General features: G+C 40.8%; 1 protein-coding gene across 1 annotated transcript in view; it reads right to left on the bottom strand.

The window, feature by feature from the left end:
* LOC137093763 (protocadherin-9) overlaps positions 1-4,469 on the bottom strand; it is a 367,001-nt gene extending 362,532 nt beyond the window's left edge. The window contains exons 1-2 of the mRNA XM_067458609.1: positions 3,874-4,469; positions 231-3,386 (exon numbers count right to left, since the gene is read on the bottom strand). Coding sequence (XP_067314710.1) covers positions 231-3,266 — 3,036 coding nt within the window. The 5' untranslated portion in view covers positions 3,267-3,386; positions 3,874-4,469. The remainder of the gene's footprint in view (positions 1-230; positions 3,387-3,873) is intronic.
* Positions 4,470-13,491: the final 9,022 nt, after the last annotated feature.

Here is a 13,491-nt window from a genome sequence, read left to right as displayed (position 1 = left end):
GGTGATGACAATAGCATTCGCCTGGATCAGCTAGTTTCATATAAAACACATACAATATTTACGTCTTTTTTGGTCATTTGAGAACATCTACGGGGGGCTTTTTGAAATCTACATTCTACATAGTGCATCACAGATGTATCACTCAGAGCAAGTTAGCTACCACAGGCACTTCAGTACTGAGCAGGGCAGTTATAAGCAGTACTTATAGACCAGTAAAAGTGTTCTTTTACCTGTCTGGTGTGCAAAGGTGCCCCCTTTGACTTGAAGCCTCCTTGTGAACTGCATTCTGAGGCACTGAAGTGATCAGAGCTGGTGGAGGAACGTTTGGAAAGCGTGTCACAGCCCCCAACAAAGGTATTGTCCAGTGGCAGCTCCTGTATGACATGATGCTTTTTCACAGACACCGGAGTGTCAGCTTTGAGGTGGAAGGCGGACTGGGGTGAAGCGGACTTGTAGTGCCGGGCCAGGTCTGGGCTGCTGGGTTTGAAGGTGGTAGTAGGGGTGGCATTCCAATCAAAACGTCCAATCCCGGGCTCCTCGAGCTCAGCCGGGAGACTGATGGTTCCGTTTATGGGTTCGTGGGCAGGGTCGTCGGGTTTGTTCTCCTCGATGGTGACAAAGTTCAAGAGGGAGCTCTTTGGCGACTTCCTCTTTTTGCGCTTCTTCTTCTTGTTTTGCTTGTTCTCCTGGTTGGGGGACATCCACTCGGCACCTTGCTTCTTTCTCTGAGCGGCCTTGAACTGTGAGGCGTGTCGGCAACGCACCAGAACCGTTATGAAGATGACCACGATCACTACCATAGCGCCTGTCACGATGGCAATGATGGTTTTCAGGTTGTCAACGTTCTGATAAGTCTCGCTGCTCTCACCAATGTTTCTATCCAGTGGTGTTTCCATTTTCCGTCGGATGAGGTCATGAATGTACGAGGAATTTCCAACCGTGTCATTCACGAACAGGAAAACGAGGACAAGGGTGTGCAGAGACTTTGGATACCCGAGGTCACTGATGTTGACCACTAGCCTGTGGAGGCCAACGTCTGCAGCCGTGGGTTTCTGCTCTAATGTGATGTTCCCCGTTACGGGGTCAATTCTGAAAAGGCCTTCTTTGTTGCAACTAACAATCGTGTACTTAAGTTCTGCATTCATACCCGTATCGCCATCTACTGCAAACACCTCTGCCACAACCGACCCTGGAATCGCCGACAGTGGCACTAGTTTGAAAGAGGTGTTTGATGGTGGGTAGATGACGATGGGGGTGTTATCATTGACATCAATGACATTGATGGTCACCTTGGCAGCTGATGAACACGGAGGGCTTCCATTGTCCACGGCTCTGACGTCAAAGGTGTAGGAACTTTGCTGCTCTCGGTCAAAGGAAACGTTGGACTTTATAACTCCAGAATCTGGGTCAAGGATGAAGTTCTCATTATCATTGAGGATTGAGAGTCTCACCACTGCATTCTCACCAGCATCTGCATCTGTAACTGTGATTACTCCAACTGTACTATATTTAGGCAGATTCTCTGACACAAAGAACTGAAAGTGGTTATGTGTAAATTTAGGGCTATTGTCATTCTCGTCCAGTATGGTGACAATGACTGCAGCTTGACTCTGCAGAGCCCTGGTCCCATTGTCTCTAGCGGTGACCGTAAAGAGGAACCGCTCTTGTTCCTCCCTATCGAACACCCTGGATGCGGTTAGGACTCCTGTTTTGCGGTCAAGATCAAAGAATGATGCGTTGGGTCCAAGCTGGTAGACAATCTCCGCATTCCGTCCGCTGTCCTCATCTGTGGCGCTGATGGTTGTCAGGAACATGTCACGCTGGTTGTTCTCCATGACTGCCAGCTCGATGACAGGCTGGGTAAAAATGGGCGGATTGTCGTTCTCATCTTCCAGCCGTACTCTGACCAGGGCAGTTTGGTTCAAACTAGGTTTTCCAGAGTCAGAAGCCACAATCTTGAAGATGTACTCCTTGGTCCCTTCATAGTCGAGCAGTGCAGATGTTTCTAACAAATACTGGTTATCATAAACGGCTTTGAGGTGAAAAGGAACATCTTTTTCAATGAAGCAAATCACCTTGCCGTTGACATCTGTGTCTTTGTCAGATACAGTAATGAGGGCAATCTTGGTGTTTATTGGATCTTTTTCAGAGAGCATTACAGTACCATTAATTGGACTGATAATGTATCTCAGGTCAATGTTCGGTGCATTGTCGTTAACATCGGTCACATTGATGGTTATGGTAGCTCTCGCTGGACTTGAGCTTCCATCGCTGGCTAGTACTGTGAGTTTATGAATGGCAGTCTCCTCTCTATCGAGCGGCCTTTGAACTGTTATGAGCCCAGTGGTGGAGTTCAGAGCAAAAAGTCTCCGTGTCGCTGGAGACACCTGGGTACCAAACATGTATTTTATTTCTGCATTGGCCCCCACATCTGCATCGGTGGCTTGCAGCTGAAATACAGATGTCCCAACAGGGGAGTTTTCTGGGATGTGGACCTCAATTTGGCTCTCTTTGAAGACGGGCCGGTTATCGTTAACATCAGTGACAGTCACCTGTAGAATGGCAGTGCTGGATTTCTGTGGGTTCCCCCCATCCTCCACTTTTACTTTCATCACATAAGTATCTTTCTGCTCTCTGTCTAAATTCTGTTGAACGATAAGCTGAGGCCATTTCTCTCCCTCTGGTGTCTCCACAATATCCAAACCGAAGGCACTCTGCCCGTTTAACAGCTCGTATTTGTGTACACTGTTGGGTCCGGTATCTGGATCAGTAGCAGAAGGAATAGCAAAGCGGCTGTTGATGAGTGTGTTTTCTGGAATTGAAATGTTGATCACAGGAGAGGGGAACATGGGGGCGTTATCATTAGTGTCTTTGACAATTATCTTAATTTTGATTAATCTGAAATAGTCATTGGGTAAAATGACCACCTCAATTTCAAAGGAGCACTCGCTGTCTTCAAAAGAGGGGCCAGGACATAGTTTCTCCCTGTCTATACGGTTGGAGGTGGTAAAAATTTCTCCTGTATTGCTCATCACTCTAAGTAGCGGGGTGTCACCTGCTTTCGAAACAAGTCTGTAAACCAAATTACTGCTAGCCCCGGTGGCAGAGTACATATGGGAGATGTTCAAGTCCTTTGGTATGTTTCCAATAAGAACATTCTCCTGTAGCTCTTCTCGGATAGGGTAAATGAGCTCTTGGGCAATGGTTGGATCTAACCAGAAACAAGCAACTAATGTTGCCAACAAGAAAAAATCCCTTAAATCCATGACAGCAGTTCACGCGTGTTCCCGCTGCTTTAATTCAAACAGTTGTCTCCATATGGTGTTGTCAGAGCCAAGGTTTCACAGAGCCTTACATTTGTAGATAAAGAGCAGCCAAACACGACCCTACAACACACAACATTATAATATGTTACAATGAATTCCATAATATTCAACACTCAAGACAAAGAGCCGACAAATGGTGCATCAAAATCAATATAATAAAAAATCAAATAATAAGTGATAAGGTTTACAGTATGGCTTTACAAAGAGGGCAGTGCATTCTAGTTATAATTCTTCAATTCACTCTAACGACCATACAGCTCAGTCTTCACTGTAATCATTTCCATGTGCATACACAGATGCTCTGGATAAAATAATGCAGCCAGTCTAGCACTCAGCATCATCTTTCAAGAAATTTCACATGAAATTCCTCCAATGTCACCCCCTTCAAAGTCACACATCATGCGTTTGGGATTTAATCTAATTATTATTTCACCGTGAATAAATAGCACATGCACGAGAAGTGTCAGTGTGTTTTGAAACAAGACAGTACATAAATTCCGCACGCAAACCCGTTTGGGTGTATGCGTGCATGCATGCGTTTTCTTACCTCGGTTCACTGTCAGCTCGCTCACACGGAGGTTACCAAATTCGAGCGCATAGTGACAAATCCGTTCGACCAGTCAGAAAAATGATCCGACTCCAGTACAATATGAAGATATCCGTATTGAGCAATGCTTTGAGGACTAGGTCAGTGAAGACTAAAGTATTTTAGTCGTGGAAAAAAAATCCAATTCAGAGCACAGCTGGTTTTGGGGGGAAATGTTGATTTAACTGCAATCAATCAGACAATCTTTATTAACTTTCCCCCGCAGATCAGCTTGCGGTCGGGGGCGCGCGGAATGCGGTGGTCGGTGATGAATCAGGTGATCCACGCGCGCGTTAACGGTCCCGCACGGTCATTCCGCATTACCGGAGGAGCCCTTATGAAACGCACCTGTTCTGCTCAAATTTCAATATAAACTATCCCATCAGAGAAAAAGAGTCAAGTTCAAATGCGATCAGATCATTCCCCCCTCAGTCCTCAGTCAGAAAGAAAATCCACGGCTTCTGTCCCGGTGTCTTGTGCGTGATTGGCCGCGCACACCTGAATGAGAAAAAGTCCAAACGGTGGGATGTGTTGGGATGCTTATCCTCGCTCTCTCCTCTTCCCCAGACTGAATTTCTCGCAACAACTCTGAGTATGCCCACAGGGGAACGCCCCCTCGGCTGCTGATTGGTCCGTCTCTTCATTATCGTCGCAGAAAGAGGAGGGGGAATAACATGATTGGTTAGAATTAACGTCACTCAAGCGCGCTGTTGAGACTGAGCGAAATGCCTCAGAAAGACTCTGCGGGCTGCGGGATGAGGAGCTCCGATGTACGGTTTCCTTTCACCTCATTTAGACAACTTAATGTATTTGTTTACAGCGTGATGAAGTCAAATAATCCGTACACACACGAATACTGTTATTATATAGCTTCTTAGGGTATTAAAGATTGCAATATCCGTGTCTAAAGTGCCTAAAAGCGTTCTAGAACAAATAAAGTCTGTCAGACTGATACAAAAAACTAATAGCATATGCTTCGGTAAAGTTATAGTTGGTTTACTTCTTACTACTTCATTACTTTTGTTGAATCGTTAGTAGGATATGGAAACGATAATCCGTTTAAGCCATTTGCTTTAATTAATCTACTTCTCTAAGTAGCTATTGATGAAAGTTAAACCAACATAGGCTATGTCCTTTTTGTACCATGACTGCCATCAGTAGCCTACATTTTACACTTATATTAAACAAATTACAAGCTCGAATAGTTTGGTAGCTATATTAACATTGACAAACAGTTTGGAATTGTAAAAATCCTCCCCATAAAGCGTTTTCAATGTGGAATTTTATTTAAAAAATGTATGAAGATAAATCTTTATTGAAAGGTATTCCGTTGTAAAAAATGCATCATTGTAATTAGTTTTTCTTAGTGATTTAGTTTTTCTTTTAAATAAGGTAACTGGTTTGAACTATGTAACAGTAACAAACACGTTATACACAGATCTAAAATATGTTCATCTCTTCTTTTTAAGGATTATTAGACTGAATAGAGATGAAACTCTGAAGAGAAATGGACACCAACAGGAAAGCGGAGCATGTTTAGTTGAGTTGTGGTAAACAGCACCATCTAGAGGAAAACACGAGACACATGCGCTTATCTCCCATCTGACGACACTCCCGTCGAGGTTTCAGGTGTGTGTGTGTGTGTGTGTGTGTGTGTGTGTGTGTGTGTGTGTGTGTGTGTGTGTGTGTGTGTGTGTGTGTGTGTGTGTGTGTGTGTGTGTGTGTGTGTGTGTGTGTGTGTGTGTGTGTGTTTTCAAAAAAGCTTTGTTAGGTCAAAGAGGGAGGGACTGAAGAGCCAGTCTGGTTCTTGGAAATTATTATCAGCTCTTTTTTCCCCACTGACATCAAAGATTACAAGTAAAAAAGGAGATACAGGAGTAAAAAATATATTTTTGGCTGGCTGACAACCTGGGTCGACCTATCATTTCTCAAATTTAAGAACTGTGACTAAAGCATGACTGCAGTAGAGAAATACACAACACAGGGGTCATACATTTTCAATAGGCTATATTGAATTAAATATTAAATTAATTTAAAAAATAATATTGATTTATTTTCTCACAATAGACATTTATAGCAACATAGGGTGAATTTCAAGTAATTTTACTATTTTGTATTTTAATGGATTGTTGTCATGTTCCATTACAGGAAATTTTATTATACTTTTTTTCTCTCTCTCTTATTAAAACATAAAAAAAATTAAAAAAAAATTCCAATCCTATTCTATCCAGTTATTTTATGACATCACCACACAGGAAGTGACATCATTTTGGAGAGCAAACAACAGGAAAAACACATCAGTGCGTTTTAGCAATGGATTTGCATTTTAAACTTTACATTCCATCTTGTTTATTAAAGTTCACAAATCTGTATTATACTATGAACATTTCAAAATTAACTTTAAGTTAACACTCCCAAGTAAACTAACTCTCAAACTGTCAGTGGCTAACTTTCTTGCTATTTTTGAAATAAGTCATTCAATTAAAACAAGCATATTCATGTCTGAAGGTTACAGAGGTCAGTCGATGCGTGGGGTATTGTGGGTTTGACCTTTTGGATTTGGTGAAGCTATATATTTCCAGGCCAGATATTATAAGGAAGGGGTGATTTCCATGGATATTAGATTAGCTATTAAGTTTAGCTTTTCTACTGCAATAAATTAGAATCCCATAAGATCTGAACTTTGATTTTCACATCAATATTTTCCATTTTATTTTCTGCATTGCTTTTTCTCCTTTGCATGAATAATGCACACAAGCTCATGTATATGATGCTGGACTGTTGATAGGTTATGTAAAGGAATACCGCAGACCTGACAACCTTTCAATTGTATATTGAAAAAATTATATTATAGCAGTTGGACCATGTATTATGAAAGACGAAACATAGCATGTATTGATAAAGCATCCTGCCCCTATTGAGCCAGTTTAAACAAATATAAAGACATTGCTAAAGTGAAATTCTTTCATGAAATCTTCTACGATTAAATATAAGCCCTGAGGTCAACTGAGAAAGCCACATATTGAAGGATATTGACTTGTTTGAGCGGTTCCTTTGTGAACAGGTGAGCTTTCGGCTTCCTAAAAGCTGTACGTTTCAATGCGTTTAGCTCAAGTGTTCTTTAGGGATCAAATGAAAGAAGACCACATTGCTTTGTATAGCAAAAACATATATAAAAACACCTTGTTGAACCTCTAGATGTCAGAGAGCTCATGGTGAACTTTTACAGTACCTCCACTTTAGATAAGATCAATTTTCTTATAAATATTTGTGTTAAAGTTGGACCATCACACAACGCCTGGGCGAAGCCAATTTAGCAGTTTGCAAAATGTAATTTGTAAAATTTGCTTTTGAATTATTTTTATTTGTACTAACTTACATTAGTTTTTAGTCTAGTGAACATAAATCTGCTAGATGTAAGACAAAACAAGTGCAAAAACCTGCAGATGAAACGTGCTGAATTTACAAATAAAGAGAAATTCTTTAAAAATAACTATAGGCTAAATATCTTATGCGGTTTTGCCTTTCAGGTAAATCAAGGTAAACCTTGTTTCAAGGATCTTTAGATATTTTTACAGAAAACAAGCCCAGGATACTGCATGATTAGGAACATGACTTCTTTGCCGTGTGCCTTTAGTTTTCAGTGTTTAAAGTTTTTTCACTTCTTCCGACATCTCATAAATCCATTCGCAAGACCCGGCGAATTTAAACACAGGCTTTCTGTGAACTCTGCAAAAACGAGCTAATCAAACCCGAAGCGACAAAGCTCGTTTTCTTAGATGCACGTCTGTGAACTAAGTACATTTACAGAACGACTTCAGAAATGCAAAGTCACTGTAAGTCATTAAAATATGGAAGTGTAAAAAGATAACCAAAATAGAAGTGCGGCTCCAAACTGCACTAAACTGTAAATACATCTAAGTGGCACTTAAAAGCATCCGAGTGATCCAGAAAGAAAATCTCCTTTGAGTTTCACCCTGTTCTCGTCTCTTACAGTTTCCGACAAATTTCAGCGCCACGTCTGCCGTTTCCGAGATTGTGTGGATGTGGAGGCATTTGAGAAAATGTGTCTCGCACATGAATAAATAAACATTCACACATGTGCGGTGCTGACTGTAGCCGTGGCTGCTCGGCTGTGGCCAGATGATGGTTCGGTCCAGCTCTCTGGCACCACATACTGCCTGCCAGCCTGGCCTATCTACCTCTCACTGAGTGTGTGTCTGTGGGAGTGTGTGAAAAGCAGAGATAGGATGAGAGAGAGAGGCGATCTCTGGGGTTCCGGACACTCCGGCTATCTTTAGGCACAATCTGGGCCGGTGGCAGGATTGGACAGAGCGGGCCAGAGAGTGATAAATGTTCACCAATGGCCCATGTGGCACTGCCAAGAGATGAGTTTACATCACAGTCTCATTACAACTCAGATACAAGGTTACTGGGACAACAAAGCAGCATCCAAAACAGAATGATGGCATCCAAATGTAACTGAAGTAAGCATGATTGAATCGAAAAGAAGTTAGAGTCTTAACCCCAATAGACATTGAGAAGGACATGTCTCCTCCAATATTCAGATCAGTGCTTCACTGATAAGGCTTTTTCTGTGGTTCATTGCAAAATTATTACATTTGATTCCCCCAGTTGTGATTACATCCTTGAATCCAGCTATTACAGGAAGGCATTAGCATTGTGATTTCAGGGCTGGTGTATGTGGTTTCCTTGTGTTTTCCAGGCCCCGTTTACACCTGGTATTAAGATGCGGACGGTCGGATCCCATTTACACCAGGGGCCAGATTTAATAACAGCCTCCGACAGCACAAACGCACTTTTGCCGTTAAAAGTCTACTGTCAGGATTTACTAAAGATACTCAGAAAAACAAATAACGCTGAAAAGGCACAGTTATTTTTGCTGCTGACCTTATTGCATATGCATTTTTAGGAATTTCCATTTCAGATGCAAAATGTATAGGAGGAGATCATTTAAATGGTGGTTTACTAAGGTGTGCATTCATCAATTTTCTGGTGTTTGCGGCATTATTTACAGCCCAAAAAAAGCACATCTTAAACCGGATGCTAACTGGGAGATTGCGTTGGTCAACATGGAAATGATTCGGGTAGCTGTTCTTTAATTTGCACGTCATAAGTAGATCACACACTGAATTTTCAACCCCCGTCTAAGCGCTAAAAAAATTAGCGCGATCATTTTTCCGGGCTGCGATAATTTCCATTTGAATGCTTGTTGGTTTTCCTCGTCTCTCTTGCTGACTGTGCGAGCGCCTCGTCCGTTTGGGGAGGTGTTCATACTCGACGCGCAGACCAGGTGCCGGCGTGATGAGACGTCATGCTCAGCCAGATTCACCTTGACATATTTTTCCCCAAATAAATGAAAAGCATCAGTCTTCTCTCTTACTGTTTCAAAATCTCACCTAGCTTTCCTCAGAGATGGTCAGGTCATGTTCAGTTTTTGCATGATTACATGATATAATTTTAAAAAAAATATTGTATACTAAATTGTAGACAATGAAGGTATATATCATGTGCTGAATTACATTTCTCGAGTGTTAGCGATTAAAAGAAAAAACAACCACAAGAGCCGTATAGAACCGAAAACCATGACCCGAAAACCGTGATATGAACCGAAGCGTGGATTTTGTGAACTGTGCCACCCCTAATATGCACCTAAAACACAATCATCCACTGCAGTTTTCATCCTTTTTTTTTTTTTTTGTTGGTATTTATTCAAGTGCATTTTTTGTAAACAGACTGAGTCCATTGCTTTTTATTGTTTTGGGTTGTTTTGTTAATTTATTGCCGATATTTAAAATGTTTTCCGTTTTCAGTGTTAAATAGTCTTTAGAAATAAAATAATGATATATATTTTATTATATACATTTGAAAAGGTGTACCTGCATTATTATACCATTATCATTATTTTAGATTAAAATGGTCTCAGAACGACAATATTATCGTTTAACGCGATAATTTCTAGGCCAATTTATCGTCCAGCAAAATTTGTTATCATGATAGGCCTACCTCCATCTGTGCTTTTTGGGAATTGTTCTCTCTTGCTAATTTAGCCTGTTTAGTATATCTTGCCCCAGGTGTCTCTTTTGTCCATTTTCAACCACTTCTGTGATTTCTTCGAAGGGAGGGTCTATGTATGGAAATGTATGGATTTTTTTTTATATCTTTCTATCAAATGAACAAAATAAGCTCACACAATTTTCACATGAACATGACCGGCGACGACGGAAAACAGAGAGCAATTGTTATATAATCAACTGAGGCTTATGATGATTTTGGTAAAACGCAGCACCTGGGGCCTGTACCATGATTAGAGTAGTTTAACAAATGCAGGGTTACAGGATTAGTTTCGAGTTGACAACCAAACCAGTCTATTCAGGCTTTGTTGGTCCCATGATGCTGATCATCAGCTTTCTCTGTCAACTCAAGCTTTTTTCGACCTTATTAATCTTTATTAAAAGACCTTTAATATGGAGTAGAAACAGGGGGAGTGACTTCACTGCATCAGACACTTTACTGACAGCTGATTGGTCCAATTTCAGTTTGAGATCTCATATCCAGGACATAACCAGGTTAGCCAAGGAGTGTAAGTTATAACTGTGACGAATACTGCTAAAAGCCAAACCACTTTAATGATACCTAAAACCGAGGATTGGCACAGCTTAAACATATCTGGCTATCCAGCTAAACCGACTTCATGGGCCCCAGGTCTGATTAGTGTGCTTCCCATAATGTTTAGGCATTAAGTCAGAAGGTGGTCCTGCACCTACTAGTAAAAATGGTATCTGTTCTGAATCTTTTGGTAAATGCGTACTGTATTTATTTATTTGTTGGTGTACTATTCCTTTTACTGCAGCAAGCGTGATTTAATCCAAGGGAAGATACTAGAATTATATATTACTGGAACACATCAGCAAACATGTGATCTCACAAGTTGCCGTTTGGTGTGTACTTATCTGTTTTCAAGAAAGTGAGAGGTTGACAAAATCAAGCCCATGGGATTTAATGAGAGCTGTGAAGTTTAAGAACCTCCATATTCCTTTCTTTCTTTCTTTCTTTATTTAGTGTGTGTGTGTGTGTGTGTGTGTGTGTGTGTGTGTGTGTGTGTGTGTGTGTGTGTGTGTGTGTGTGTGTGTGTGTGTGTGTATGTGTGTGTGTGTGTGTGTTTTGCAGTGGCCTTATGTCATTGTCTGCATGTCATTGTATTAGAAAACAAAATATATCAAACCAAGTTGCATTTGCAAGAAAATGCTGCACAGCATTGACTTTTAACCAACTGGTACCAAGGCAATTTTTTTTATGGATGTATAAAATCAGTTCTCAAGTTCGCACAGTACACACACACACACACACACACACACACACACACACACACACACACACACACACACACACACACACACACACACACCAACTATAAACTTGTTCAATTAACATTTGACAACAATAAAGTGTTACAATAATTTTCTGTTCCTTTCTGGAAAAAATCAATTATTTGATTATTTCAACCCTAACAAACCTCTTTTTGTGAAATGTTTTGCTGTAAAAGAGTGTTTATGCTAATGTCTTTAAATGCCACTTGGTTTGATGTTCTATAACAAATGCAATGACGCTCATGCATTTTCAAATGTGTCTACAGTGGCCAAATGTTTTTCGGGGCCACTGTATCTTAGCAATCCCTACAGACTTTGCAGTCTTTCTCGCATCTACCTGGACTTTTCTTACTAATAACGGCACATAGTATTTATACTCTTTTGTTTCTATGATTTAAAGTGAAGTCCTGTGTATGTGGGTCATGAGTCGTCTACAGAGATCTTAAGTGTCTATGAATAACAGGAAATGAGGAGGAGACAGAAATGGAGGGGAAATAGAGAAAAGGAAGGAGAGGAGATGGAAATAAAAGAGTGTTGGGCTCTCATAACAATAATCTTTACAGTTCCAAATGGAATTTCATCCCCTGCTTGCTAAGCCAGTGTCAGAGCTGCAGCCCGTGGGGAGCACAGCAGTGTGTATTAATTACAATTCAGATTCACGCTTATTTGAATCACACAAAATTAAAATTCTTCCATTTCAATTTGCTTCCTGAGAAGGAAATGTCAGCAGACAAAGGGTTTTTCCCCCCGACTTTGGAGAAACGTGCTTTATTTATTTATTTTATCTCCTTTTCAAGCTCCTCGTGACATTTTGTTAATGTGAGTGTATGTTTCACATTTTTACAATTTTATAATCGGCAGGCTGCAGAGCAGATTGGAGCAGCTGGCAGTTGGAGAGAGAGTTAAAACTCTGATTAGCCCAGAGTGAGTCACACAAGTGTGTGTGTGTGTGTGTGTGTGTGTGTGTGTGTGTGTGTGTGTGTGTGTGTGTGTGTGTGTGTGTGTGTGTGTGTGTGTGTGTGTGTGTGTGTGTGTGTGTGTGTGTGTGTGTGTGTGTGTGTGTGTGTGTGTGGTTCAGATATTCCCAACATTACAATTACAAACATGGCAATATCCAAAATCATTATCCTTATGGGGACATTTGTATTATATGATGTTTTTTTTGAAAATATAGAAATTAAGAACATGAAAACCCAACCCCTTGTGTCTGTGTGTGGTGGAGGGCATGGGTGAGTTTCCCAGCATCCTCTGTCTTCATGTCCAGTCACAGTGCCTTTATTCTATGCTGGTCCAAGCTGGTTTGTGCTGGTAAATGCTAGCTAGACCATGGTTAAATGGTCTAGTATTAAAGGGTTAGTTCACCCAAAAATAGTGTCAATAATTACTCGCCCTCATATCATTTCAAACATTTAAGGCCTTAATTCATCTTCGGAACACAGATTAAGATATTTCTGATGAAATCCAAGAGCTCTCTGTCCCATCCTTAGACTGCAACCTCACTGCACATTTCAAGGTCCAGAAAGGTATAGTAAAGAGATTGTTAACGGCAGGGACGTCGTTAGGCCTATTTTAGGGGGAGGTGGAATCGAATTGTTGTTGCTGTTCTTATTATCATTTAAGGGGGGCTGAAGCTACCCCAAAATGTTCCTAAGCCCCCCTTAAATGATAATAAGAACAGCAATAACAATTCGATTTATCAATAACCAGATCCTCATTCATATTTAGACGCAAGAAATTATATATATCCAGCTACCAAAAAGAGCCGAAAAGTCTGAAGTTGGACAGAAGAGAGTCATTGTGGTATGATCAACCCGATCACCGCACCATCTCGTTGCATTGGTGTGAACTGTGGCAGCTTTCAGAGCCTTAATTGCAGACCCGAGCGCTGCTGCAAGTGACGGCCATTTCACTCACAATCTGTTTGCAGTGTGTTTGCGGTGCGTATTATTTTCCGTAACCATGTTAATGGGCGGACGCCGGTCCAGGAGCGGTGCGTATAAAGCAGTGCAGTGTTTGCATTAAAATAAACATAGTGATGCAAAAATGTAGTAATTTCACCATAGATGCATATTATTTGAATATAATTTATAATTCTACTCTGTTTCAAAGTCATCATGAGGCTTTTTTTCCTCAGGTAAAGCAAGGAAAACATAATAGCCTACCTGGCATTTAGCTAAATAATAAGACA

The sequence above is a fragment of the Pseudorasbora parva genome, chromosome 12 (assembly GCF_024679245.1).
Source record: "Pseudorasbora parva isolate DD20220531a chromosome 12, ASM2467924v1, whole genome shotgun sequence".
Taxonomy (NCBI): domain Eukaryota; kingdom Metazoa; phylum Chordata; class Actinopteri; order Cypriniformes; family Gobionidae; genus Pseudorasbora; species Pseudorasbora parva.
Note: the sequence above shows the minus strand (reverse complement) of the source record. Positions and strands in the feature narration are given on the sequence as shown.